The sequence below is a fragment of the Artemia sp. Qi Xiang Cuo genome, chromosome 19 (genome assembly GCF_049724085.1).
Source record: "Artemia sp. Qi Xiang Cuo chromosome 19, ASM4972408v1, whole genome shotgun sequence".
NCBI classification, from domain to species: domain Eukaryota; kingdom Metazoa; phylum Arthropoda; class Branchiopoda; order Anostraca; family Artemiidae; genus Artemia; species Artemia sp. Qi Xiang Cuo.
In genome coordinates this window covers 57,617,386-57,644,628 of record NC_142812.1, presented here as the reverse complement: position 1 = coordinate 57,644,628, position 27,243 = coordinate 57,617,386, and the positions used below count along the sequence as shown (strand labels likewise).

General features: G+C 36.0%; 1 protein-coding gene across 1 annotated transcript; it reads right to left on the bottom strand.

Moving 5' to 3' along the window:
* Positions 1-614: 614 nt before the first annotated feature.
* On the bottom strand, positions 615-25,650 carry LOC148941044 (uncharacterized). The gene is made up of 3 exons (XM_089105149.1): positions 25,583-25,650; positions 22,954-23,246; positions 615-790 (listed from the first exon to the last, which is right to left on the bottom strand). The coding sequence occupies exons 1-3, from the start codon at positions 25,648-25,650 to the stop codon at positions 642-644; spliced, it is 510 nt and encodes a 169-aa protein (XP_088961275.1). The 3' UTR covers positions 615-641.
* Positions 25,651-27,243: the final 1,593 nt, after the last annotated feature.

The window sequence follows — 27,243 nt, the reverse complement described above, 5'->3', positions numbered from 1 at the left end:
GTTTTTTTTAGTACTTTCAAAAGAGCTATCTATTCTAAGTAACCAGCCTTTGTGATTCAGGGGTTTGTGACTCGAACAAAATTCAAACTTTAGAGTAAATAACGAGGCCTGGACTAGGGGCGAACTCCCTAATATAAGTAATAAAAACATGCGAATATAGAAGTTCGTTACGTATGTTAATTCCTAAGTTACTTCCGAACAAAACTTCGAGAAAGCCATTTAGCCAAAAAAGTAAAATTAATATGCAAATGTCGTTTTAATTATTCATGTACAGTGAGCCAAAATCAAAGCTGCATTAATTCAAAATCGTTCAGAAATTAAATTTAAAAAAAAACAAATTTTTTTAACTGAAAGTAAGGAGCAACATTAAAACTTAAAACGAACAGAAACTATTCCGTATATGAAAAGGGCTGTCCCCTCCTCAACGCCTCGCTCTTTACGCTAGAGTTTGACTCTGTCTCACAACTTTATCTTTTAAAACAATAAAACAACTTTAGCGTAAAGCGCGAGGAGTTGAGGAGGGGACAGCCCCTTTCATGTGTGGAATAATTTCTTTTCACTTCAAGTTTTAATGTCGCTCCTTACTTTCAGTTAAAAAAACTTATTTAAAAACTTTACTAGTTAAAAAAACTAGTAAAAAACTAACCTTCAGCTTCAAATTCTTCTGGGTGCAACATAATATAATGTCTTATTGTTGCCCAATGTTCAGCATATCTTCTATCTCTCCACCTTTCAACTGAAGAACCAAGCACATAGCCAATGATTCCACCCAATATGGGTAACTGAATTCCTAAAGAAGAAAATGTTTTAAATATTAAAAAATCAAACAAAAGATGGATATAATGGCTGCACAAAGAATTGGATTTATACACAGCAATGTTGTTGTGACTATATTTTTGAATATTTTCAAAGTCTAAAGTTTTTCAGATATGTTCAATAAAAATGCACACTATTCTGTCTTTTGTATCTGCAAAATATCCAATTTGATTTTTTTTTACTTTTAGGATATCAAAAATTCAACTTAAAGTCATCTGACATTTCCAGAATCCTCAGAATTATTAAGGATCTTCAGTCAAACAAGAGCTAATGCTGAAGATCCCAAAAAGATTTTCAAAATATGATGAATTAATTATTTGTTATTACAGGGTTTTGTTCAGGAGAGGTGTTAACCAAGATTGTAGCCCAAATTGTAAGTAGCATTGAGTTTGGTAACAAACTAATATATTGTCTTTTTGCAACTAAAAACTAAAATAACAAAAGAGAAGTATAATTTGATTCCCAACTCGATACTATTGACAAATATAATTGTCACTGCTGTGACAGTTGTATCCTCGCCCCCAACTCAACCTAATAGGGCAAGATTTAGTTCTAGACTATATAGTGATGCACCAGTTACTGGAACCTAAAAATAAGGTTCTGACTTTAAATGTACAATATTTTGAGCTAAAATCTACAAAAATTCAAGAACTGTAAACCACTTCAAAGTTCATGCATTGAAGAATTTGAAAATCTACAACTTTAACATCTGAAATATCACAATATAATTTTCAATCCACATTTTGAAAATCTACATAATTTTATAATTTGGGGATTTAAAACTTTCACATCTGAAATATGGACTACCAACAAAGGGTGAAAACTTAGGAATCTCATTGAAACTTGAACAAACTGATATAGACTATCACAGCTGCTGAAATCATGCCAGAATACCACTAAAGTCTGCTTGAAATTGGAACAAATTAATCTAAAACCTGAACCATTGATCAGTCATTTCTAAAATAGATTTCAAATGTTTGGCCTAGATTCATAAATAACTTGTTATCTGACAATAACATTATGTAAATATATCTGCATTGATTTTATTCATAGGAATAATTGTTACAAAATGTCAAAATCTTTTGTGCAGACTATACTGCAGAAAAACCAGTCATTTGTGAGAAGCCTTTATGCAGCTATTTGAAAGTTTTGAATAATTTGGTATTTTATGAACAAATTACCAAATAGCATAGACTGCAGATATTCTAATATTCTAAATATTCTACATTTTTTGTGTTTCATTTTATTTTGTAGGTGCTTGGGTCATTAAACGTATAAAATAAGAAACAAAGGAGGGACGTTACATGGTGTCAGAAGTGGGATGGAAGGCACACCGATTTCAACAATTTACTGTTCATCACACAATCTGAAATAAGCCTGGAAAAGGTTCAGGCAACACTGCGAACTTATGTTTTCCAGACCACTGGCGGAGAAAAGTGAAGCTGTCAAGTGTTCATACCTTCTGATTTGGGTTGGTGAAAAAGGCAGGGACATTTACAGTACATGGGCCCTTACAGATGCACAACATACTGGATAAAAGTGTATCTTGATAAGTTCAGTGAATATGTTGAGCCTACAGCTAATCCAATATTTGGAAGATTCATTTTTCACAAGAGAAATCAAAGAGATAGTGAGACTATAAAAGCTTATGTCACTGAGTTAAAAGTCCTTGCAATAGACTGTGACACTGGTGACAGCAAAGACACAATGATTAAAGATAGACTTGTTTTTGTATTCATAGCAACTGATACGTGAAAAACTGCTAAGTGAAGGAGACAAACTTGCCTTGAATAGAGCCTTCCAGATCAGTAGAGCCTTCCAGATCAGTAGAGCCATTGGGACAATACAGGATACCCAAGCACAAATGAACCAAAGAGTGGATCAGGGAGACATAAAACAAGAAATTGAAGCCATTATCAAGCAGCAGAATTCAAACTGGGGAACAAATAGCTTTTACAAATGTGGAAACCCATACTTAAAAGGACACAGATGTCCAGCCAAAGGAAAGAGCTGCTCAAAATGCCACAAGATGAATCATTTTGCCAAAGTCTGCTGCAGCCAACCTGCTCACCAACTGGAGCAGGAACCCAATGAAGAACATGAAAACCCGGAATTCTGCATTGAAGCCATTGATAAAGGTCAAATGTATGCAGAACAAAAGAAACCGTTTGTTCAACCCTTCTCTTTGGGTCTCAACTCTTCACTATCTCTTTGGGTCTTACTCGTCCGGCTGAATTAAAGAGACTTACCTGACTACAACACAAAGATTAGATTCAAAATTGACACTGGCACTGAAGTCAATGTTATACCTGCAAGTGAATAAAAAAAGTTAATCCCAAAACCAGAGATGCTGGCAACCAGAGATATATTTACCAGTTACTCGGGCAATAGCTTGCCAGTACTAGGAACAACAGAAATCGGAATATAGTACAAGCAAACCAAACAACAACAATTGTTCTATATTGTCAATACAGACAAGGAACCAATTCTGAGTCGACAAACCAGTGAAAAGATGAGCTTGATTCAGTTCATACAAAGTGTTGGCATTAGCAACACACAAATTTCATCAACTAAGGTGTGGAAAGAAGTGTAACAAAGCTTATCAGGATACAAAGACATCTTTGAAGGCATTTGCACGCTCCCAGAGACCTACCACATACATCTGAAAGATGGAGCAATTCTGACAGTACAGCCACCTAAAGGCGTACCATTTGCTATCCAGCAAAAACTGAAAGCAGAACTAGACAGATTAGAGTCACTTGGCGTGATGGAAAAAGTGGGAAAACGCACAGAATGGGTAAACTCCATTATCTTGGTTCACAAACCAAATGAAGATTTGAGAATATGTTTAAATCCTGTTAATTTAAACAAGTGGATAAAAACACCTTATCACCCAATACCTTGCTTTGAAGACATGGCTGCCAAGTGTCATGAGCTAAAAAGTTTTTCAAGCTGTATGCTAGAAGTGGATATTGGTCAATGGAATTAGATGAAGAATCAGCAAATCTCACTACATTTAGCACCACATTTGGAAGGTATAGATTTAAAAGATACCCGTTCAGACTCATATTTGCACAAGACGAATATAAAAAACGCATGGAGTCAGTGTTTCAAGGCTTAGCAATAGGACTGATAGTCGACAATATTGCTGGAGCTGCAAAAAATGACAACAAGCATGATCGGGTATTACAGGCAGTGCTACAGAGAGCACAAGAACAAGGAGTGAGATTTAACAAAAAAAAAAAATATACATTTTTGACAAAGAAAGTATACCCTATTTTGGGCACCTGTTGACAATCATGGGAGTCAAACCCAATCCAAGCAAAACATGTGCTATCAGTGAAATGCCATTGCCATAAAACAAAGAAGAGCTCCAAACACTGGTGGGCAGATACAACTATCTATCTAGATACATTCCAAATTTGTCAACTCTCAATCAGCCACTGAAAGAACTAGCCCAGTAGAAAGAAGCCGAAGGAGTTCCAGTGGAAAGAAGAGCACAATGCTGCAAGGAAAGCCATCCAGATAGCAATTTGCAACAACCTCTCATACTTTGATCAAAGCGCTACTAATGTAGAGGTTATTACAGACACATCACAGCATGGCCATGGAGGACAATTGATTGCAGATGGAGGCACAGTAGCATTTACTTCACGTTCCTTATCAGAGACAGAGAAACGTTATTCACAAATAGAAAAAGAAATGCTGGGAATAGCTTTTGTGTGTAAGCATTTACACTGTTACTTGTATGGCTGGAAAGCATGCGTGACTACTGATCACAAATCATTAAAGTCAATACTGAGCAAACTGATCAACAGAGTGCCACCACAACTACAAAGAATGATGTTGAGTATACAGCCATACAACTTGACATTCCACTACTGGCCAGGAAAAGAGATACCAGCAGCTGACGCCCTGTCTAGAATGCATCTACCCAAAGCAGATACCAAATCAGGATCAAGAAATGGATATACTGTACACACATTCTTTATAAATCTACCAATATCAATAAAATTGATGAATCAGATCCAAACAGAAACTCAAAACCGACTCTAAACTGAAAGTTTTGAAACATGTTATAAAAAAGGAATGGTCCAACAACCAAAAGATAACACCATCTGCAGCTACGCCATTTTGGAATTATTATAATTAACTGACTGTCAATGAAGATGTTATTTTGAAAGGAGAAAGGATCCTCATTCCAAGCTTTCTGAAAAAAGGTATTTTGGAGCAACTACATATCTCACATCTAGGAATGGCCAAAACAAAGGAAAAGGTGATAACAATGGTTTTCTGGCCAAATATCAATAGAGATATCAAAGAAATGGTCACCAGGTGTGAAGTCTGAGCTAAATATGTACCAGAACAACAAAAAGAAATAATGATCAGAACACAAATACCAAGATACCCATTTCAGCATGTTGGTGCTGATTTATTCACTTTTTGAGGTAGCCAATATCTTTTCATTGTTGACTACTACAGCCATATGTTCAAAGTGGATAAGTTGAGTAATACCAACTCACATCAAGTTACAGTCAAGCTCAAAGCACATTTTCCAAGATACAGGATACCCAAAAGAATGACTTCTCACAATGGCCCCTAGTTTTCCTCAGAAGAGTTCCAGAAATTCACTGAAACCTAGAACATTTGGAATGAGTGAGAAAGAAGTACAAACAGCAAAGCAAATTATGGCTATAGCTTTGGACAGCAGAAGCAATCCATATCTTGCATTACTGGAGTATAGAAACACACCCATTGATGGATTCCAGTCTCCAGTGCAGTTGAGCATGAATTGACAACTTTGGTCCATACTGCCAGTTGTACCACAGGTATTAATGCCGAAATACACAAATCTGGTTGAGATAGAACACAGAAGGAGAAAGTCCCAGAAAATCCAGCAGATGTATTACAACAGATCAGCCAAAGATCTCAGTCCTATTAGAGTAGAGAAAAAGGTCTGGGTGAAGCTGCAAGAAAATGAACAATGGAAAAAAGCAGTTGTAAGTGAACAGCTCCCACACACCCCTAGATCTTATACCATACTTCTAGATAGTAGTAGTAAGATTAGGTGCAATAGCTGATTTATCTGCTTGAGAAAAACAGATATACAGGACAATAACACCCATGAAGAAACAACCTACAAATATCCATTCAAAGGTTTCTCTTGCCCTAAGTTACCTGGTAACAACATAGTGACACCAACCAACCAGTTCCTTACCTAATGACTTACTCAACAACAACTGCAGAGATGTTACCCCCAACAACCAGACTCACCTGGTTACATCAAATGCTGGATGTTGTACAACTACCCATTCTGGAAGGATGGCGAAGCCTGTGATCTGTATGAACCTCTGCCTCAATCAGGAAGTTATATTGGCAATATAAAGATCTAACACTGTCTAGTTTCAAAATTGAGAAGATGCAGATATTCTAATATTCTATCTATTCTAAATTCTTTGTGTTTTATCTTATTTTGTCCAGGGCTTGGGTCATTAAACATATAAAATAAAAACAAAGGAAAGAACATTACACAGACCAGCTAATTGCAATCTCAATTTTCCTCTGCAATATTAAAAGGACAGTTGTCTTATATATTTGTTAATTAACCTTCTAATCTGTTAATAAAATGCCAGAAGGAAATGTGGCATATGGCTAAATTCTAACATCTCCAAAATAATGTGTGTGCATCTATAGCTCAGCAGGAACTTTGTGCCGTACAAATATGGAAAACTCATTTGCAAAATCTGTTAAAGTAGAGAAAAAATAAGTAAAAACAGTAAATTTTAAATCATTTATGATAGTATTCATAGATAAAATCAGTCACAAATTTTCTGTGGTAGCCGGAGATGCAATCTGAGAGTTTAATAAACATGGTTTAAATTTCCTTTAGTAAGTAGAATATGCCATTATAGAATATGTAATATAGAATATGTTTACATATAGAATATGTAAATAAAAGGTTTTCATGGTATGTGTTGGGGAAAGCTGTTAAATTTTTACAACAAAATAAAGAAGAAACAGAAAATGTTAGATCATTTATGATTATGAGTCTCAGGAATGCCTCTGTGTAAACACCAGAGTGAAGAGAGTGTACACTAAGTCACTTGGTGAGTTTGAAGACTACAACATGGTTACGAAATTCAAGAAATGATCAACAATTTACTCTTATGGCAGGAAGTGTGCAAACCCTTCTAGAGGAATTCAGCGCCTTGATTAATTTACTCAAATTCAATTTTTCATAAAAATACCCCTTAATAAATTACACAAGATCCACAAATAAGCACAACATTGGCACCTTGACATTCTGCAAGCTGACATGTTGTTTTTTTTTGGCTTGCAGAATCTAGAAAAAATCCACGTTTTATCTGGATTCTACAAGCCAAAAAACAAGAACAAAGTGTCACTTTAAGGGCTCAAAATGGAATTAACAACAGAAGTAGTTACAATTTTTGGAAAGAGTGTATAAAAAGGTGCATCAAGTGGTATGTTTGTTTAGGCATTCTAGCTAGCAGATTAATTAAAAAAAGACATAAATTTACCAATGGACTTTTAACTGAAAAGTCTACCAGACAATATCTTGTTCAACATACCTAAGAATATGTTTCAGCTATTTTTCGAACATGCAGAGCTATTTTTATCAACTTTGTTTAGTTTCAGAATTTAATCACTTTCTTTTTTTTAAAACAACGGAAGTTCCCAACATTATTTATAATGAAGATAGTAGCTTCATAACGTCTTCTCAGAGCATATCTTAGGCCATGGATTCAATCCTAAAAATTTCACTCACCTAACATGGCTGCTTCAGCTAAAACTTTACCAACAGCATATTAAATGGGGCATTTGGTAAATTTCTAGTTGAGAGGCTTCTTACTATCCTGGGGAGTGGTTGTTAGGCAAATTGAAATTTTCAGGGGTGAATTTAGGGCCTAATATACACCCTGCTAAAGGTATTGCCGAGCTACTATCTCTACCCTTTGAAATAGAGATGAGCACTAACAGTAAGGACTGTGAAGTTTAGACTTTGCTGTATTCTTTATCTTATTATTTCAGTAGGTTTTTAAGCCAAGTCACGGGCTTTTCCCAAATTTAAGAAATAAACTTTCAAATCTTTAAAAGCTTATAAATCAGGATTGAGCAAAGATGTGAGGCTAAAAACACTTCCCTTGTGCCTCATTCAAGCAGTGTATCTATTTCTCAACGTTTCACTCTTATAACACAAAGATTTTAAATGGTTATCAAATGTATATTCCCCTTTAGGAGGGGAAGGAGTAGAGGCAGGAATTTCAAAATACCTTCCTGAACAATCATTAAGACCCTGGGTTAATTCCAGAGTGTTTTATTCACCTAATTCAGCCACTTTCCAAGATTAATAACAGCTTCAAATCAAGAATTTTACTGGGATGTTTATGTTTAAGCTAGTAAAGTCATCAACATATTATCAAATTTACCCTCTTATAGGGGGTAACTTATCAGCAGAATCGCGCTGCCTAAGTAAAGAACAATGTTGGCACAATGTATTATTTTTGTTCCATACCAGGGCACTTCGCATCAAAGGAGTTGTTGTATAAACTTCGAAAAAGGCTCATTCCATTGGAAATTGGAGTGGCTAGTGCCCTTTTTAATAGTGATTGGAGGGCAACTAGCCCCCCACCCCATGCCCATCATTTCCCCAAACACATCCGATCAAAACTCTGAGATAGCCATTTTGTTCAGCATAGTTGATTTCCAGATAAAAATATGTTTTTGAGGAGGACACTCTCCCACAGCCCTCAGAGCAAGGGTTTTAAGTTATGCCCTGGGGGCATATAAGAACAATGTTGGCACAATGTATTATTTATTATTTTTTCCCCTTTAGAGCAGGACACTTTGTATCAAAGTAGTTATTGTAGAAACTTCGAAAAGGGATCATTCAACTGGAAATTGGAGTGGCTTGTGCCCTTTTTATAGTCGAAAGTGATTGGAAAGCAACTAACACCCCTTCCACGCCCACCATTTCCCGAAACACATCCAATCAAAATTTTAAGATAGCCATTTTGTTCAGCGTAGTTGATTTCCGGATAGAAATTATGCTTTTGAGGAGGACACTCCCCCAGAGCCTTCAGGGCAAGGTTGTAAGTTATGCCCTGGGGGGATATAAGGTTTTTATAGAAAGCGTTGTAGTAGAAACTTCAAAAAAGGCTTATTCAATTGGAAATTGAAATGACTATTGCCCTCTTTAATATGCGAAAGTGATTTGAGGGCAACTAACCCCCCTCTCACGCCCACCTTTTCCCCAAACACATCCAATAAAAATTTTTAGATAGCCATTTTATTCAATACAGAATAAGCCCTGGAAATTAGGTCTTTGAGGATGACAACCCCCCCCCCCCACAGTCCTCAGGGCAAGGGTTGTAAGTTATGCCCTGGGGGCATATAAGGATTTTATAGAACGTGTCGTCGTAGAAACTTCAAAAAGGGTTCATTTGATTGGAAATTGAAATGGCTAGTGCCCTTTTTAATAGTCGAAAGTGATTGGAAGGTAACTAACACCCCTTCCACACCCACAATTTCCCCAAACACATCCAATCAAAATTTTTAGATAGCCATTTTATTCAACATAGTTGAAAATTTTAGAAATTACGTCTTTAAACATGACAACCCCTCCCCCCCCCCACAGCCCTCAGGACAAGGGTTGTAAGTTATGCCCTGGGGGCATATAAGGTTTTTATTGAAAGTTTTGTTGTAGAAACTTCAAAAGGGATCATTCAATTAGAAACTGAAGAGAATAGGGCTCATTTCAAAAAGGGCCCATTTGATTGGAAATTGAAATTGCCCTTTTTAATAGTTGGAAGTGAGTGCAGAGTAATTAACCCCCCTCTAACGCTCACCATTTCCCAAAAAACATTCAATCAGAGGCGGCGCAATCGCGCTGCCTAACTAAAGAACGATGTTGGCACAATGTATTTTGTTTTTTCATACCAGGGCACTTTGTATTGAAGGAGCTGTCGTAGAAACTCCGAAAAGGGCTCATTCAACTGGAAATTGGAGTGACTAGAGCCCTTTTTAACAGTCGAAAGTAACTTTAGGGCAACAAGCTCCCCCCCCCCCCCCATGCCCATCATTTCCCCAGACGAATCCAATCAAAATTTTGAGATAGACATTTTGTTCAGCAAGGTTGATTTCAAGATAGATAATATGTTTTTGAGGACACTCCCCCACAACCCATAGGGGCAAGGGTTTTAAGTTATGCCCTGGGGGCACATAAGAACAATGTTGGCACGATGTATTATTTATTATTTTTTTCCTTTAGAGCAGGGCACTTTGTATTGAAAAAGTTGTCATAGAAATTTCGAAAAGGGCTCATTCAATTGGAAATAGGAGTGGTTTGTGACCTTTTTAATAGTTGAAAGTGATTAGAAGGCAACTAAAACCCCTTCCACGCCCATCATTTCCCAAAAAACACCCAATCAAAATTTTGAGATGGCCATTTTGTTCAGCATAGTTGATTTCCGCATCGAAATTATGTTTCTGAGGAGGACACTCCCCCACAGCCTTCAGGGCAAGGGTTGCAAGTTATGCCATATAACAATAAGGTTTTTATAGAAGGCATTGTCATAGGAACTTCAAAAAGGCTCATTCAATTGTAAAATCAAAGGCCTAGTGCCCTTTTTAATAGTCAAAAGTGACTGGAGGGCAACTAACCCCCTCTCACACCCACCATTTCCCCAAACACATCCAATAAAAATTTTGAGATAACCATTTTGTTAAACGTAGTTTAAAGTTCTGGAAATTAGATCTTTGAGGATGACACCCCCCCCCCACAACGCTCAGGGAAAGGGTTGTAAGTTATGCCCTGGGGGCATATAAGGTTTTTATAGAATGCATTGTTGTAAAAACTTCAAAAAGGGCTCATTTGATTGAAAATTGAAATAGCCAGTGCCCATTTTTTAATAGTCAGAAGTGATTGGAAGTCAAAAGTGACACCCCTTCCAAACCCACCATTTCCTAAAACTCATTCAAATAAAAATATTGAGATAGCCATTTTGTTACACGCAGTTTAAAGTTCAGGAAATTATACCTTTGAGCAGGAAACTCCCCCTACAGTCTTCAAGGCAAGGGTTATAAGTTATGCCCTGGAGGGATATAAGTTTTTATTGAAATCTTTGTCATAGAAACTTGAAAAAGGGCTCATTCAATTGGAAATTCAAGGGGCTAGTTCCCTTTTTAATAGTCAAAAGTGATTTGAGGGCAACTAACCGCCTTATTATGCCCACCTTTTCCTCAAACACATCTAATGAAAATTTTTAGCTAGCCATTTTGTTCAACATAGTTGATTTACAGACAGAAATTATGTTTTTGAGGAGGACACTCCCCAAGAGCCCTTAGGGCAAGGGTTGTAAGTTATGCCTTGGGACATATAGGGTTTTTATAGAAAGTGTTGTTGTAGAAACTTCAAAAAAGGCTCATTCGATTGGAAATTCATAGGGCTACTGCCGTTTTCAATAGTCGAAAGTGATTGGAGGGCAGCTAGCCCCCCCCCCTCTCACGCCCACCTTTTCCCCAAACACATCCAATAAAAATCTTAAGATAGCCATTTTGTTCAACGTAGTCGAAAATTCTGGAAATTAGGTCTTTGAGGATGACCACCGCCCCCCCCCCTCCACAGCAAGGCAAGGGTTGTAAGTTATGCCCTGGGGGCATATAAGGCTTTTATAGAACGCATTGTCATAGAAACTTCAAAAAGCGGTCATTCAATTGGAAATTGAAATGGCTAGTGCCCTTTTTAATAGTCGAAACTGTTTGGAAGGCAAATAACACCCCTTCCATGCCCACCATTTCCCCAAATACGTCCAATCAAAATTTTGAGATAACCATTTTGTTTCACGCAGTTTAAAGTTCAGGAAATTATACCTTCGAGCAGGACACTCCCCTATACTCTTCAGGGCAAGAGTTATAAGTTATGCCCTGCGGGCATATAAGTTTTACTGAAATCTTTGTCAGAGAAACTTGAAAAAGAGCTCTTTCTATTAGAAATTCAAAGGGCTAGTGCCCTTTTTAATAGTCAGAAGTGATTTGAGGGCAACTAATCCCCCTCTTATGCCCACCTTTTCACCAAACACATCCAATAAAATTTTTAGATGGCCATTTTATTCAACGTAGTTGAAAGTTTTGGAAATTAGGTCATTAAGGATGACAACCCCTTCCCTCTCCCCAACAGCCCTCAGGGCAAGGGTCGTAAGTTATGCCAAGGGGACATGTAAGATTTTTATAGAAAGCAATGCTGTAAAAACTTCAAAAATGGCTCATTCAATTGAAAATTAAAAGCGCTAGTGCCCTTTAAATAGTTGAAAGTGATTGAAGGGCAACCCTTCTCAAGCCCATTATTTCCCCAAACACATCCAATAAGAATTTTGAGATATCCATTTTGTTCAACGTAGTTGAAAGTTCTGGGAATTAGGGTCTTTTAGGATGATAACCCCTCAGAGCCCTCAGTGCAAGGATTGTAAGTTATGCCCTGGGGGCATATAAGGTTTATATAGAAAGTTGTTTCAGAAATTTCAAAAAGGGTTCATTTGATTGGAAACTGAAATTGCCCCTTTTAATAGTTGAAAGTGAGTGGAGAGTAATTCACCCCCCTCTCACGCCCACCATTTCCCCAGACACATTCAATCAAGGTTTACAGATAGCCATATTGTGCTATGTATTTGAAAGTTCTGGAAATTATGGATGACAAACTCCCCAGAGCCCCCAGGGCAAAGGTTGTAGATTATGCCCTAGGGGCACATAAAATTTTTACAGATAGAATTGTTGCAAAAACTTCAAAAGAGGCTCATTCAATTGGAAATTGAGACAGCTAGTGCCCTTCTTAATAGTCAAAAGTGATTGGACGGTAACTCACCCCCCTCTCATGCCCACGATTCTCCCAAACACATCCAATCAAAATTTTCAGATAGCCAATTTGTTCAACATATTTGAAAGTTCTGTAAATTAGGTCTTTGAGGATGACATCCCCCCCCAGCCCTCAGGGCAAGGGTAGTAAGTTGTGCCCTGGAGGGCATATAAGGTTTTTATTGAATGTGTTGTTGCAGAAACTTCAAAAGGGCTCATTTGATAGGAAATTGAAAGGGATAGTGCCTTTTTTAATACTTGAGAGTGATTGGAGTGACTAACCCCCCTCTCATGCTGAACATTTTCCCAAACACATCCAATCAAAATTTTGAGATAGCTGCTTTGTTTAATGTAGTTGAAAGTTCTGGGAATTATGTCTTAGAGGATGACAACCACCCTCATAGCCCTTAGGGTAAGGGTTTTAATTTATGCCCTTGGGGCATATAAGGTATTTATAGAAAGCGTTGTCATAGAAACTCAAAAAGGGCTCATTCAATTGGAAATCTAAAGGCCTAGTGCCCTTTTTAACAGTCAACAGTGATTGGAATGCTTGGAATTTTTATAGTAATGATTGATGTGGGTATAATGTATGATTTTTGTTGTTGTTGTTGTTTAGACCAGGGCACTTCATAACAATGGAGTTGCTGTAGGAACTTTGAAAAGGGCTCATTTGATTGAAAATAGAAAGGGTTGATGCCCTTTTTAATAGTCAAAAGTGATGGAAGGGCAACTAATCCCCCTCCCACACCCACCCTCCCATTTACCTTTACGTTTAAAAACTAAACATTTATTGAATAAAATAGAATATGATTTATTGGCACAAAAGCTAGCATAAGCACATCAGAATTACAATAGCAAAACAGATGTTAGGCAATAAACATAAAACAAAAAATTGAATCAATAATAAAACAGATATTAGGGGATAAACATAAAACAAAAGTTATATCAATTATTAAAATGGGAAACAAAATAGGGGACAAAAGAGTTTTTGTACCTCATGGTCAACATTTGGGGATACAGGTCCAATTGGGTATTTGGAGCTCTACAAGCATTGAGTCTTGTATTAGGGGGGGGGGGATTTTCTTTAAAGGGAGGGGAAAAACATCAATGATAGTCAGAACTAAGGCATTTGTGACCTAAGTTCATGGTAAAGATGTGATGTTGTGATTCCAATGTAATAAGTTCAAGTCTAGCCAAACCTTCATTGTATGTAGTATAGGGGGTCCCCAGAATAATTTTTATTGCTCTTTTTTGAATACTTTCAATTTTAGGACATTGCTCTTTGGTCAACCTAGGGTGCCAGACAGGGCAAGCATATTCCAGACAGGGTCTTATATAAGAACAATACATTATTTTAAGGTTTCGGACTGATATGGAGAACCATTTGAGAAGGGAGAAAGATTTAAGGATAACACTACCAGACTTAAATAAGAGCGAAATGTGGGAGTTCCATTTATGGTCATTGTCCAACTGCAAACAAAGGAGTTTAACCGTATTTGAATTTGGTATGCAAAGGTAATTAATGATAGGGGTATATTTAAAAAAAAGAAAAAAATAGCATGAAACTGCTTTTGGGCATGCTTAAATTGAGTTTAACATTGTCAAGATCATTCTTTAAATTGTTAATGAGTGAATTAAGTGTAACATTCAAAGTATTAGATGTTTGAAAAAGGTTCAGTAATGTCAAATCATTTGCAAATTTAAAAGATTTGCAAAAACTTGGTAAAACATTATTAAAAACAATTAAAAATGCTAAAGGACCTAACTTAGTCCCTTGAGGTGCTCCATGGGAAATCGAGGAAAAACCTGACGAATCCCCATTAGGGAGGACTACGCAATGCTCACGGCCAGACAAAAAACTAGCTAATATATATAAAACAAAATCTCTTGCACCTAAAGCCCTTGCATTATCTGTAAATGTCTGATGATCCATATTGTTGAAGGCTTTGCTAATATCAGAAAAAATAGCCTCAACATAGGAACTATCCAACTCAAGATGTTTGAAAATAGTGTCAAGTATATAGATTAAGCAATGCGTGGTGCTATGGAATAAAGCCAAACTGATTTGGATTGATTTTATCATGAATATTGTCAAAAAGGAAATTGTAAATAAAGCTTTCAAAGATTTTAGAGAAAATGGAGGTCTTTGATATTGGTCTTAAGTCAGAGGGAACTTTTGGGGTCTTAGTTTTTGGTATAGAAGATATAATAGCTCATTTAAATCACACTGGAAAAATACCATCTACAAAATATTGCTTAAAAATAGCAGTTAGAGCTACACTTAAATACTGGGCACGTTCCACAATCAATTTGGTAGGGATATCAATTGGGTATACTCACTTATTTGTGTATAGAATTTTCGAGTTTAAGTTGAGTCTGATGAATTTCAATCCACAGGAATGTCACTCACTGCACTGTTGGCTGGCATATGCTGGAATGGCAGGTGAATTTTACAAATTGAAGGAAAATGATCATTCAAGACATCCACACCCATTGGGTCACCATTACTGTCCAGTAAGAAAAACTTTGAAGAGACCTTACCCATGAGATCTTGGACACTTGTGGAATTTCTTAGGGTATGAATGCAATAAGTTATTGAGCACATGTGCACCATGCTCCTTTCTTGCTTCATAGATTTCGCTAACATTGATGTTTTTAAGTTTTTGAGATTCTTGGAAAAAACCTTTCTTAAAGAGTTCATCACATTCATTTATTAGGCACAAAATTTGTTTATTTATCCATGGTTTGCAGTTAGATTTGCGAGCAACATTTTTCACTGAAAAGGTGTCACAATATAACTGGAAAAGTGCTGCTGAAAGCTTAGAAACCATTTCATTACCATTGGTAAGACATAGGACATTGGCCCAAGATTTGGAAGTGAGTTGTATCAGAGGCAACACTGTAGCGTTGCCTATAGTAAAGGCCATACAGCTCCAATGTTTTATTATTAATTATTTTTTTTCCAGAGGCACTTCATATGGAAGGGTTTGTCGTAGAAGCTTCAAAGGGGGCTCATTTGATTGGAAATCGAGAGTTGTAGAGCCCTTTTTAGTAGTCAAAGATGATTGGAGGGCAACTAGCCCCCCCCCCCACGCCCATCATTCCCCCAAACACATCCAATCAAAATTTTGAGATAGCCATTTTGTTCAGCATAGTTGATTTCCAGATAAAAAATATGTTTTTGAGGAGGATAATCCCCCAAAACCCTCAGGGCAAGGGTTTTAAGTTATGCCCTGGGGGCATATAAGGCTTTTATAGAAGGCGTTGTCATAGAAACTTCCAAACAGGCTCATTCGATTGGAAATTAAAGAGCTAGTGCCCTTTTTAATAGTCAAAAGTGATTGGAGGGCAACTAACCCCCTTCCCCCCCACGCCCACCTTTTCCCCAAACACATCCAATCAAAATTTTGAGATAGCCATTTGTTGAGCGTAGTTATTTTCCAGATAGAAAATATATTTTTGAGGAGGACACTCCCCCACAACCCTCGGGGCAAGGGTTTTAAGTTATGCCTTGGGGGCATATAAGGTTTTTATAACAGGCATTGTCGTAGAAACTTCAAAACAGGCTGATTTGATTGGAAATTAAAGGGCTAGTGCCCTTTTTAATAGTCGAAAGTGATTGGAGGGCAACTCGCCCCCCCCCCCACGCCCAGCCGTCCCCCACACCCAGCCCATCCAAATTTTGAGATAGCTATTTTGTTCAGCGTAAATGATTTCCAAATAGAAAATATATTTTGAGGAGGATACTCCTCCAAAACCCTCAGGGCAAGGGTTTTAAGTTATGCCCTGGGGGCATATAATATTTTTATAGAAGGCATTGTCGTAAAAACTTCAAAACATGCTCATTCAATTGGAAATTAAAGGGCTAGTGCCCTTTTTAAAAGTCGAAAGTGATTGGAGTGTAACTAAACCCCTCCCCCCCCCTACGCCCATCATTTCCCCAAACCCATCCAATCAAAATTTTCAGATAGCCATTTTGTTCAGCGTAGTTGATTTCCATATAGAAAATATATTTTTGAGGAGGACACTCTCCCACAACCCTCAGGGCAAGGGTTTTAAGTTATGCCCTGTGGGCATATAAGGTTTTTATATAAGGCGTTCTTGTAGAAACTTCAAAACAGGCTCACTCAGTTGGAAATTCAAAGGGCTAGTTCCCTTTTTAATAGTTGAAAATGATGGGAGGGCAACTAGCCCCCCCACGCCCATCATTCCCCCAAGCACATCCAAGCAAAATTTTGAGATAGCCATTTTGTTCAGCGTAGTTGATTTCCAGATGGAAAATATGTTTTTGAGGAGGACAATCCCCCACAACCCTCAGGGCAAGGGTTTTAAGTTATGTCCTGGGGGCATATAAGGTTTTTATAGAAGGCGTTGTCATAGAAACTTCAAAAAAGGCTCATTCAATTCGAAATTCAAAGGGATAATGCCCTTTTTAATAGTAAAAAGTGATTGGAGGGCAACTAGCCCCCCCCCCCCTACGTCCATCATTCCCCAAACACATCCAATTAAAATTTTGAGATAGCCATTTTTGTTCAGCATAGTTGATTTTCAGATAGAAAATATATTCTTCAGGAGGACACCCCCCTCCCTCAACCCTCAGGGCAAGGTTTTTAAGTTATGCCCTGGGGGCATATAAGGCTTTTATAGAAGGTGTTGTTGTAGAAACTTCCAAACAGCCACATTCAATTGGAAATTCAAAGGGCTAGTGCCCTTTTTAATAGTCGAAAGTGATTGGAGGGCAACTAGCCCCCCTCTCACGCCCACCTTTTCCCCAAAAACATCCAATCGAAATTTCGAGATAACCACTTTTGTTCAGCGTAGTTGATTTCCAGATTGAAAATATATTTTTGAGGAGGACACTCCCCCAAAACCCTCAGGGCAAGGTTTTTATGCCCCGGGCATATAAGGTTTTTTAAAAGGCGTTGTCGTAGAAACTTCAAAATAGGCACATTCGATTGGAAATTCAATGGGCTAGTGCTCTTTTTAATAGTCAAAAGGGATTTGAGGGTAACAAGCCCCCCCCACGCCCAGCAGTCCCCCCAACACATCCAATAAAAATTGTTAGATAACCATTTTGTGGAGCATAGTTGATTTCCAGATAGAAAATATGTTTTTGAGGAGTACAATCCCCCACAACCCTCAGGGCAAGGGTTTTAAGTTATGCCCTGGGGGCATATAAGGTTTTTATAGAAGGCGGTGTTGTAGAAACTTCAAAAAGGCTCATTCGATTGGAAATTCCAAGGGCTAGTGCCCTTTGTAATAGTCAAAAGTGATTTGAGGGCAAATAACCCCCCTCTCACGCCCACCTTTCCCCCAAACACATCCAATCAAAATTTTAAGACAGCCATTTTATTAAGCGTAGTATTAAGTTCTGGAAATTAGGTCATTTCTTTGAGGGTTACAACTCCCCCAAAGCCCTCAGGGCAAGAGTTGTAATTTAAGGATTCTCTGAATCCTTCATATTATTTCTTATAGAAGGGATGCTCGTATAAACTTTAGAGAGGGCTCATTTGATTGAAAATTGAAAGTTCTTGTTCAATTTTTAAGAGTCAAAAGAGACTGAAGGGCAACTGGCCCCTCTCCCTCTTCCACGCCCTAAATGCATCAGAAAAAAATTTTGAGATAGACATTTTGTTAAAATAGTTCAAAGCTCTGATAACAAAAAACTCCACTGTCAGTACAACCCCCAAGGGCCCAGGGGTAGGCGTTCTAAGTTATGCCCTGGGGCATAACTTATTAAGGGGGGTTTATAACTTATGGGAAGGGGTTTTGTATGAGAAGAACATATAGGAAATCTATTATAATAATCCAATTATAAGGTTAAAATACAAACTCTGTGATAGATGGAAAATTGCTTTGGCACACAAATTCCTATTAAGGTCAATTCCAAACAGTCGTGATCCCTTTGTGTCAACAAGTGAAATGGTCTAAACCCCCTTATTGGAGCTATTTTTTCAATCCATTCATTGTTGTCAAACGCTGTCCACAAGTTATGCAAGCTGTCTATTGTTCATATGTAAGGTTTTAATCAAAGACGTAATCGTATAGACTTTGAAAAAAGCCTCATTCAATTTAAATTGAAAGTTCTAGATCCGTTTTTTAAAGTCAAGAATAATCGGACATTAAGCACCCCCCCCCCCCTGCCATAAAAACTTGAAAATTTCTGAACTACCAAACGCTCAAAAATTAATTTAAAAAAAAACTTTCCGAAAAACGAGCCTGTCAACTAAAAGTATATGACATTTTAAACTTAAGATAAGCCTAAACAGTTGCTTGTTGGAGTTCAAATACAGAACAACATGCTTGTCCAGTTAGGTGAATAAGTAAACCCAACTCGAGAATAAATCAAAAAAGCAATATTGGCAAAAACATACAACAAGTAATAATACAAATGAATAAACAAATCTTAAAGCGAGTAATGCTTTGATTAAATATGGAAATCAAGCTTAAAACGAAAAAAAATATTTTGCTATTAAAGTGTAAATGAAACTTAAAACGAACAGAAATTAAATAAACAATCTATGCAAACAAACGTACAATATATATTAATGTAAATGAATAAATAAATCTGTAAATGAATAAATAAAACCTAAATTGAATATGCAAATCAAGTTTGAATCAAATAAAAATAACTACAAACAAGAGTTTGGGTATTGTCTCACTGCAGAAGCCTAAAACCTACTACATCATTGGCACTTTACTGAAAACGAATTATATTACTGTTTTTTTTTTGTACTTAATATTGAAAATAAATATTAAAATTACAGTAAAACTTTGAACTGATGAGCTTTTAGCAATTAATATCATTATCCATCAAATATTCAGTTTAATTTATTAGTTCTTTTCAAGATTGGTCAAGACAAATATAGTTTCACTACAAACAAAATTTGGATACTGCCCCCTTCTTTAACTGTAAAAACCTTAAGCCTTCTGTGTCATTGGCGCTTCCCTGAAAACGAATTACTTGTATATTAAAAATTTATTCTTTTCCAGTTCTCACAGAATTGAAAATTAAAATAAAAATTACAGTGAAAAAAAAATCTTGAACTGATGGATCTTTCAACAATTAATATCATTACATATCTAATATTCAATTTGATTTTGTTTATACTTTCCAAGATTGTTCAAGACTCATATAGTTTTGCCATTTTAACTTTGCTATTTTTTGTAACTAATTGTATTAGTTTGTTATGAAAACATTCTATTACTGAAAACAATTCTTTGAAATATTTTCACTTTTGTAACTTTAAGAAATCAAAAATTAATTAAGATTTTAGGGAATAAATATCAGCATATGTATATTAAACTGACAGTGCACATTTTTTTTTCAGTAAACTCATTTGAATTTTTTTTCAGTAAAGCACAAATTATATTCTGGCTTTTAGAAAGCATAGGGGTTTTAAACCCTACTCATATTAATTTACGCCTGTTTTGAGTTTGACTCTAATATTTACTTTAATTTATGTTTGTTTTGGGTTTCATTTATTTATTGATACTGATTTGGGGTAGTAGTATGCTTGATAGATTATATGATAGTCCAGGCGCCAGGTGTTGAAAATGTGAATCATACCACAATGATATGGGGCTGCTACGAGAATTAGCCTACCCTCCACCCCCTAAATTGACCATGCGGATTCAAAAATACCAATGGCACTTGCTTGCGAGTGGTGGAACACTCCAAAACTTGACATTTTATTATATTTTGGTGTTTCATGCAAGAAAATGCATGTTCCACAAAGTTTGAGGTGCAGCTTTCTGCTCAAATAGAAATGCCTAGAAGCCATAGAATGTTTTCATAACAAACTAACATGATTAGTTACAAAAAATGGCAGAGTTAAAATAGCAAAACTATATGAGTCATTTTTTTTTAAAGTATTATTTTCTTTTTCCCTGAAAAGACTATGCCAATATAAAATGAACACAAATTAATTAAAAAAACTTTTTCCACAAAATAAGTTTTTCAAAGAAAAGTAAAGAACTTTATTAAACAAAGTATGAGCAAAAATAAAACCAAATCATCTACCAAGTGTGAAACTACCACAAATCAGCATCAATAAATAAATGAAACCCCAAATCAAAAGAAATTACAAAAATAACCAAGTCAAACTCAAAACAAGCAGAAATTAACATAAGTTGGGCTCAAAACCCCTATGCCTTCCCAAAGCCAGAACATAATTTGTACTTTACTGAAAAAAATACAAATGAATGTGCATTGTCAGTTTAATATCCATATAATTATATTTATTGATCATAATGTTAATAATACTTTATTTATGAAAGTTATAAGAGTAAAAACAATCATATTTTTTCCAGTAAAGTGCAAATTATGTTCTGGCCTTGGGAAGGCATAGGGGTTTTGAGCCCTGCTCATGCTAATTTCAGCTTTTTTTAGTATGACTCTGTTATTTATTGTAATTTCTGTTCATTTTGGGTTTTATTTATTTATTGGTGCTCATTTGTGGCAGTTTCATACTTGGTAGATTATTTTATTTTTGCTCATTTTTTTGTTTAATAGAGTTCTTCACTTTTCTTTAAAAAACTTATTTTGTGGAAAGCTTTTTTATTTAATAATAACAAAAGAGGGCCTCTTTTGTTATTATGGTGTTTAGTTCAGTATAGGCTATGCACAGAAGTAATGAAAACCTATGAATTGCAATAACTTATTGAACAAGTGCAATTAAAGTTTGAATGTACAGATGATATACTTACACAATATATATAAAAAAATCTGTAAACCTATAAACCTTTGAAACAAAACAAAAGTATAGTTTAAAATAAAAGTTCTGTAAATATTTAGTGGTTAGCCACTTCTAAAAAATTACATGCTGATAAAATAAAAGTAGCAGGCTCTCATTAGATTCCTTATGTTATGCTTTTTCTAAGTATCATGGTTGCTTTATAGGCTATGGGGTAAATTTTCAACAGTTTATATTATTGACTTATGAATAAAGTGAACACACTGCTCAATGCCTTTTTTGATGCTCTACAAATATAATAATAATTTTTGTTAGAAATGAATTTCACCCACACCCCTATATATACCAATTCAGTGTATATATTTGCACATTAGGGGGGTGGGGGTAAAGTTTAAACTTACCTCTCATTTGCATTGGAAATTAAATTGGTAAAAATCTACCAAATCATATTATTGACTTATGCATAAAGTGAATATACCACTTGATGGCTTTTTTATGCTGATTAAGAATATAATAATCATTTCTATTGGAAATGAATTTCAGCCCCCCCCCCCTATATATGCCAATTCAGGGTATATATTTATACATTGGGGGGGGGGGACAAATTTTATTTCTGATGTAAATGAGAGGTAAGTTTAAACTTTACCCTCTCCCCCTAATGTAGAAATATATACCCTGAATTGGCATATATAGGGGACAGGCTGAAATTCATTTCCAATAGAAATGATTATTATATTTGTAATCAGCATAAAAAAAGCATTGAGTGGTATAGGGTAAGACACCCAGTAGTCAGCCACCTGCCTATTCTTGGACAGAATGTAACTAACAGGGAACCTACCTCTAGACACCTGCCTCTAAAAACTTTCTAAGCACATTATCCTAGAGGTAGGTTCCCTGTTAGTTACATTCTGTCCAAGAATAGGCAGGTGGCCGACTACTGGGTGTCTTACCCTATTCACGTTATGTGTAAGTCAATAATATGATTTGGTAGATATTTACCATTAAATTTACCTCTACCCCCCTATTGTGCTAATGTATATCCTGAATCAATATGTATAGGGGTGGGATGAAATTCATCTCTGACAAAAATGATTGCTATATTTGGAAAGAGCATAAAAAAGGTGGTAAAATTCTACTTTAGCTAATTTTGGCTATCTTAGAAAGGGCTAGGTTAGGAGAATGAAACTTTCAGTGATGGGTCTTCAGGCTAAAGTATGTCCTGGGAAGGTATGTCCTATACCCAGAATTTTCCATCTGTAAAAGGACAGATTGCAGCTTAGCCTATTGAGCTCTGAAGCTCAATAGTAAACAATTAGAATTCTCAATTAGAAATCTCATGATTAGAAATCTCAATTAGATCAATCAATTAGCTCAGTAGTAAACAATTAGAATTCTCAATTAGAAATCTCATGATTAGAAATCTCAATTAGAAATCTCAAACAATTAGAATTCTCAATGAAGTAAACAATTAGATTTCAATAAGACCTTTAGACTGCAATAAGCTATTGAATGCCTAAGATTATAAAAATCAATTGCAATAAGCTTATTGAACATGGGACTAGCTCATATGTACCTGCATATATGGGTCTTTTTAAAAGTGCATTCCTGAGAAGGGGGAAAGCAATTCCGGCTGAAGTTGTAACTAGTGGTAAACGAATTTCTTTGATTGTAGGCCTGGGGATAGCCGTCAGTTCGTCATCATCATCTCTATCATAAGCAGTCCGACAGTTTTCCAGGGAGATTTGTCTGATATCCCATTTTTGAAAAAAACGGTCTTTTTTCCAGTGTTGCGATGAGCAAATAAAATGAAAGTCATTCAGAGTGCGTTCGTACCCTAGGCTCTGGTACTTGACGACTACAGTCAAGCTAACACAAAGACAAAAGGTATATAACACAGATGTTGACTGGGCAATTTTTTTTTGTAGGCGATATGTTGGGTATTTCTGCTTGCATATCATTGTTTTCTTCCAAAATTATTTAAAGGAATGATTCTTGTCAAAAGTAAACCATCTCAAAGTTTACCATCAACAGTAACGTTTACATACCAAAAGTAAACTATCAAAAGTTTAGACCATCTTATCTTAGCCAAAAAAATGAAAAGAAACAAAAGTAAATTGTGAATTATTCATAAATTTTCTTGTGATTTTCTGTTCGATTAACATGAATTATTCGTTTGGGTAAATTGATCGGCCAATAATTAGGTTAAAACTGTTTCAAAACATACACCACCATCATTGTGAATCTGTACTACGTACATTTTGTCTGTGAATCTAACTGAAGCTCTGACTAGGTCCAACAGATAAAAACATTGATGAAATCGGTGGTCCATAAATGAAAACTAAAATATTTACTATCATTATCTGCTATTATTGCCTTACCATTTTCATACAAATTCCAAAAATTGACCCTTTTCTAATAACTTAAGAGCTTCCTTGAAAAAGTTCCAAACACCTAATATCCTAACTAATAATATGCTGACTTTAGTCAGTGACGGAATTTATAAAAAGGCCAAAAGTTAACTAGATCTGGGGATTAAAATGGTCAGAGCAGCTGAGACTACGGAGGGTAAAACGCTTGAGCAGAATGGTGTTCAAGAATAGTGTACTATGGTCAAAAGTCTCATTGCACTGTTATGCCAGATTCATATTGCCCTAACTAGCCTAAGTTAAACAGCATAAGTTTCAAAATTTTACAAAGGTCTGTTCAATTTGAAAATGTCCTGTTCACATTGAAACATAGGCAATATTTTTATTATTCCAAAAATAACTTTTAGAATTAAGCAAAGATTTCGAATATTTATTCAAGAAAGTCAATGAAAGATTCCTAGCTTTTGCCTGCAATAATTATAAAAACTTCAATGCACAATTTAATCATTTACTGATTACTGGCACTGGCACCAAAGCATACAGTTTTCTCATTAAATAAAGCTAGCCTAGTTTCATCTACAGTCTATTAAAGCTCCAGGAAACATATAGAAGGTCAAATTTTTCCTAGTTTTGCTATTTAATATATCCTGAATTTTGGCAAAACTCGTCACAATTGGCAAAACCTTACTACAGATAATTGCAGAATGTGGCCTCTATTGGCTTTTTATAGCACCCACAAGTTACCACTGAAAATCCTCTAGGAACTTTTACTATCTTACTATTGTTTTCTATTAATAATAACAGAAAGAAATACAATAAGGTGCCAGAGCAAAGTAAGCCAGCCAGTAACAAGTGTATTATCTTACAAGTGTATTATCATAGGATTTAACATATATGGCCTGTTTCTAATAAAATCAATGATCATAATTTTGAGCAACGCCATTTTTCAAGTATAGTCTATAATGAATTTCTCAAATGCATGCAGCATTTATTTCGTCCTTGATTTACTTATAATTGGCGTTCTTATTTGATTTTTATTGGTTTTGTTGATATTTGTCTCGTAATACTGTTTTCTTTTCTTTAGTTTTTTTTTCTTTTCATATTTTGCTCCGTCCTTTTCAAGTTTTGTAAACGGGTTTTCAATTAATAAATAAATAAATAGATATATTGCCGAAGTGCAATGTGCACTTTGCTTCTGCGCTGCCTATTCACAGAAGAATGATTTTGAAACAACACAGGAATTCTGGAGTCGAAAGATCTACTGAAAGATATCTGAAAATATCTAATAATCATGAGGCAATCAAGCCAGTAGCTCTGTAGCCCACAGAGTGACGCAAAAGGAAAAGGGCTAAATAGTATCACTGAAAAGCCCGCCTGCTGTTAAATAGAAGAAGAAGCCACTTATAAACTGTCAGATATCTCCCAAGAATTGCAGCTGAGAGCATGGTTTCACCTCTCTCTTGCATTACTTTTGGCTCATCAGTCGCCTTCTGTTCAGAACCTTATGCGGTATTCAAATATAGGCTAACAATCATTTTCTGTAGACAATGCATTCCAAAATTTAGAAAATTATCTATTTTTTAATTTTTACCTTATTTCTTATTGCATATAATTAATTCAAATCAAATGTGAATGCAAAGTTGCAGAGTTTCTGTCAAGAGGAAGCAAGTTATAAACTGTTTATTCCTTCTTTCAGCTTAGGCTGTCTCGTGGATCCATTGGGCTTTACGACTTCGTCTTTTACGACTCTGCCACTTGTTCATCACTTTTTCCAAAACGAAAAGGAGACCACTATTGAAGCAAGGCTTGTCTCATTTCTTGTTGAACATTATATACCCTATTCGGACACTCACAACTTGCTGAAGTTCGTAAAACGTATGCCATCGCCTAATTTGCTGAGCCATGCTAGTCTGATTAGAATAAAAGCAACCAACATTGCTCAACAGGCTCTGGCATTTCCTGAAAAGCTTCTTATCAGCCTAAAAACTATCCTTTTTTCAGTAGATATTGACTAGACAATAAATCAGTCTATAGCCAAACAACTATGTTTGTGTCTGTTTCTGTAATATCATAATGAACTAACTGGTAGATTTACTTGCTCTGTTAGAGTTTAATCATGGATCAGCAGCTGTTATTCTCAGTCAGATGGCTAGAGGGATGGACTATGTTAAGAAGATGGGCGGTCCCATACAGAACTAGATTTAATAATGCACCACCAATGGGAATAAATCACTTAGTCAAGAGGTTTGTTGAAGAAAAATAACCTTGGTTTAAAGTTGTGAAATTTAGCTGTCATTAATATGCCTTGGCTGTAAGTCATAATTGTAAAAAAAATCCAAGAGCCAGGAAGATTTAAGCAAAAAATTTTGCAATTACTTTCAACAGAGTGCAAAATGACAAGATACATATAGGAATAAATATATTTGAGTATTAACTCAGGTGGAACAAAACATATTCCTTGCTTTGGCCATCATCTGTTGGCTTTCATTTGAAAACTCGACAATGCGTATTCTCGAGTTATGGGATATTCACACGTTGTATTGGAACTCTTGATATTAAAGATCCCTCACATGAGAACATCAAATGAATCCTAGATTGTTTTCGCTTCTCTGAAAAGAGAAAAGAATTCCTTTATTTTCTGACCCCTCTTGTTACGAGCTAAGAGTTCCTAGTCATCAGTAATTATTTTAGTACTATACCTCTGACATATGGAATAAGGCAAAGATGGACCAGGAATGACAGTTCATACCGAATGTAACTTTATCTGAAGGTTTGAATCTTGAAAATTCGGACGGCTCTGCCATAATGGTGTATTGGTGCCATATCCTTACACTAAAATCAATAATGGAGCAGCAATGTTTCCAAACGTTCCAAAATTGATGCAATACGTTTTTCATTGCCAATATCAAATGTCATTGCTGAGTGACTTTTTTGTTTTATAGAAAAAATCAAAACTGACATGCAATATCATCTTAGTTAAATGAAACGTCAGCGAAATCATTTTAGCTCGATAAAACGGCAGCGGATTTATTTTCTAGCTCTTTCGTTGACATTAAAAGAGGAGTATGGTCAGAACCGTCAGTAGAAAGGGAGGTCACGGTTTGAAAAGGGGGGGCTAGAACTGAGACTTGTCAAACGTGTAATTCAAATGAACAGTAAAGCAACTTCAAGTGACAGCATTGCTGTGAATCAAAATGTTTTGTATTTGCAGCCAATGTAGGTCTTGATGAGCATGACCACGCTGTCCGATACCGACTGACCTTTGTCTGCCTATGCAAATGATTCCCTTTAACGTTTTAGTATCCTTAATATCGTAATTGTCATTAAAATTTAGTCATAATCATAGTAACGCACTTTTGCTAGCCATTTCGTTTTCTATTTTTCTCTTTTGTCAGACAATGCCACATCTCAGGGTCATTATGCATTGTTTCTCCCATAAAAGCTACAAGACTTACTTTTGGTATAAAAAAAGGGCCTTAAGGTAACCACAGACCCCG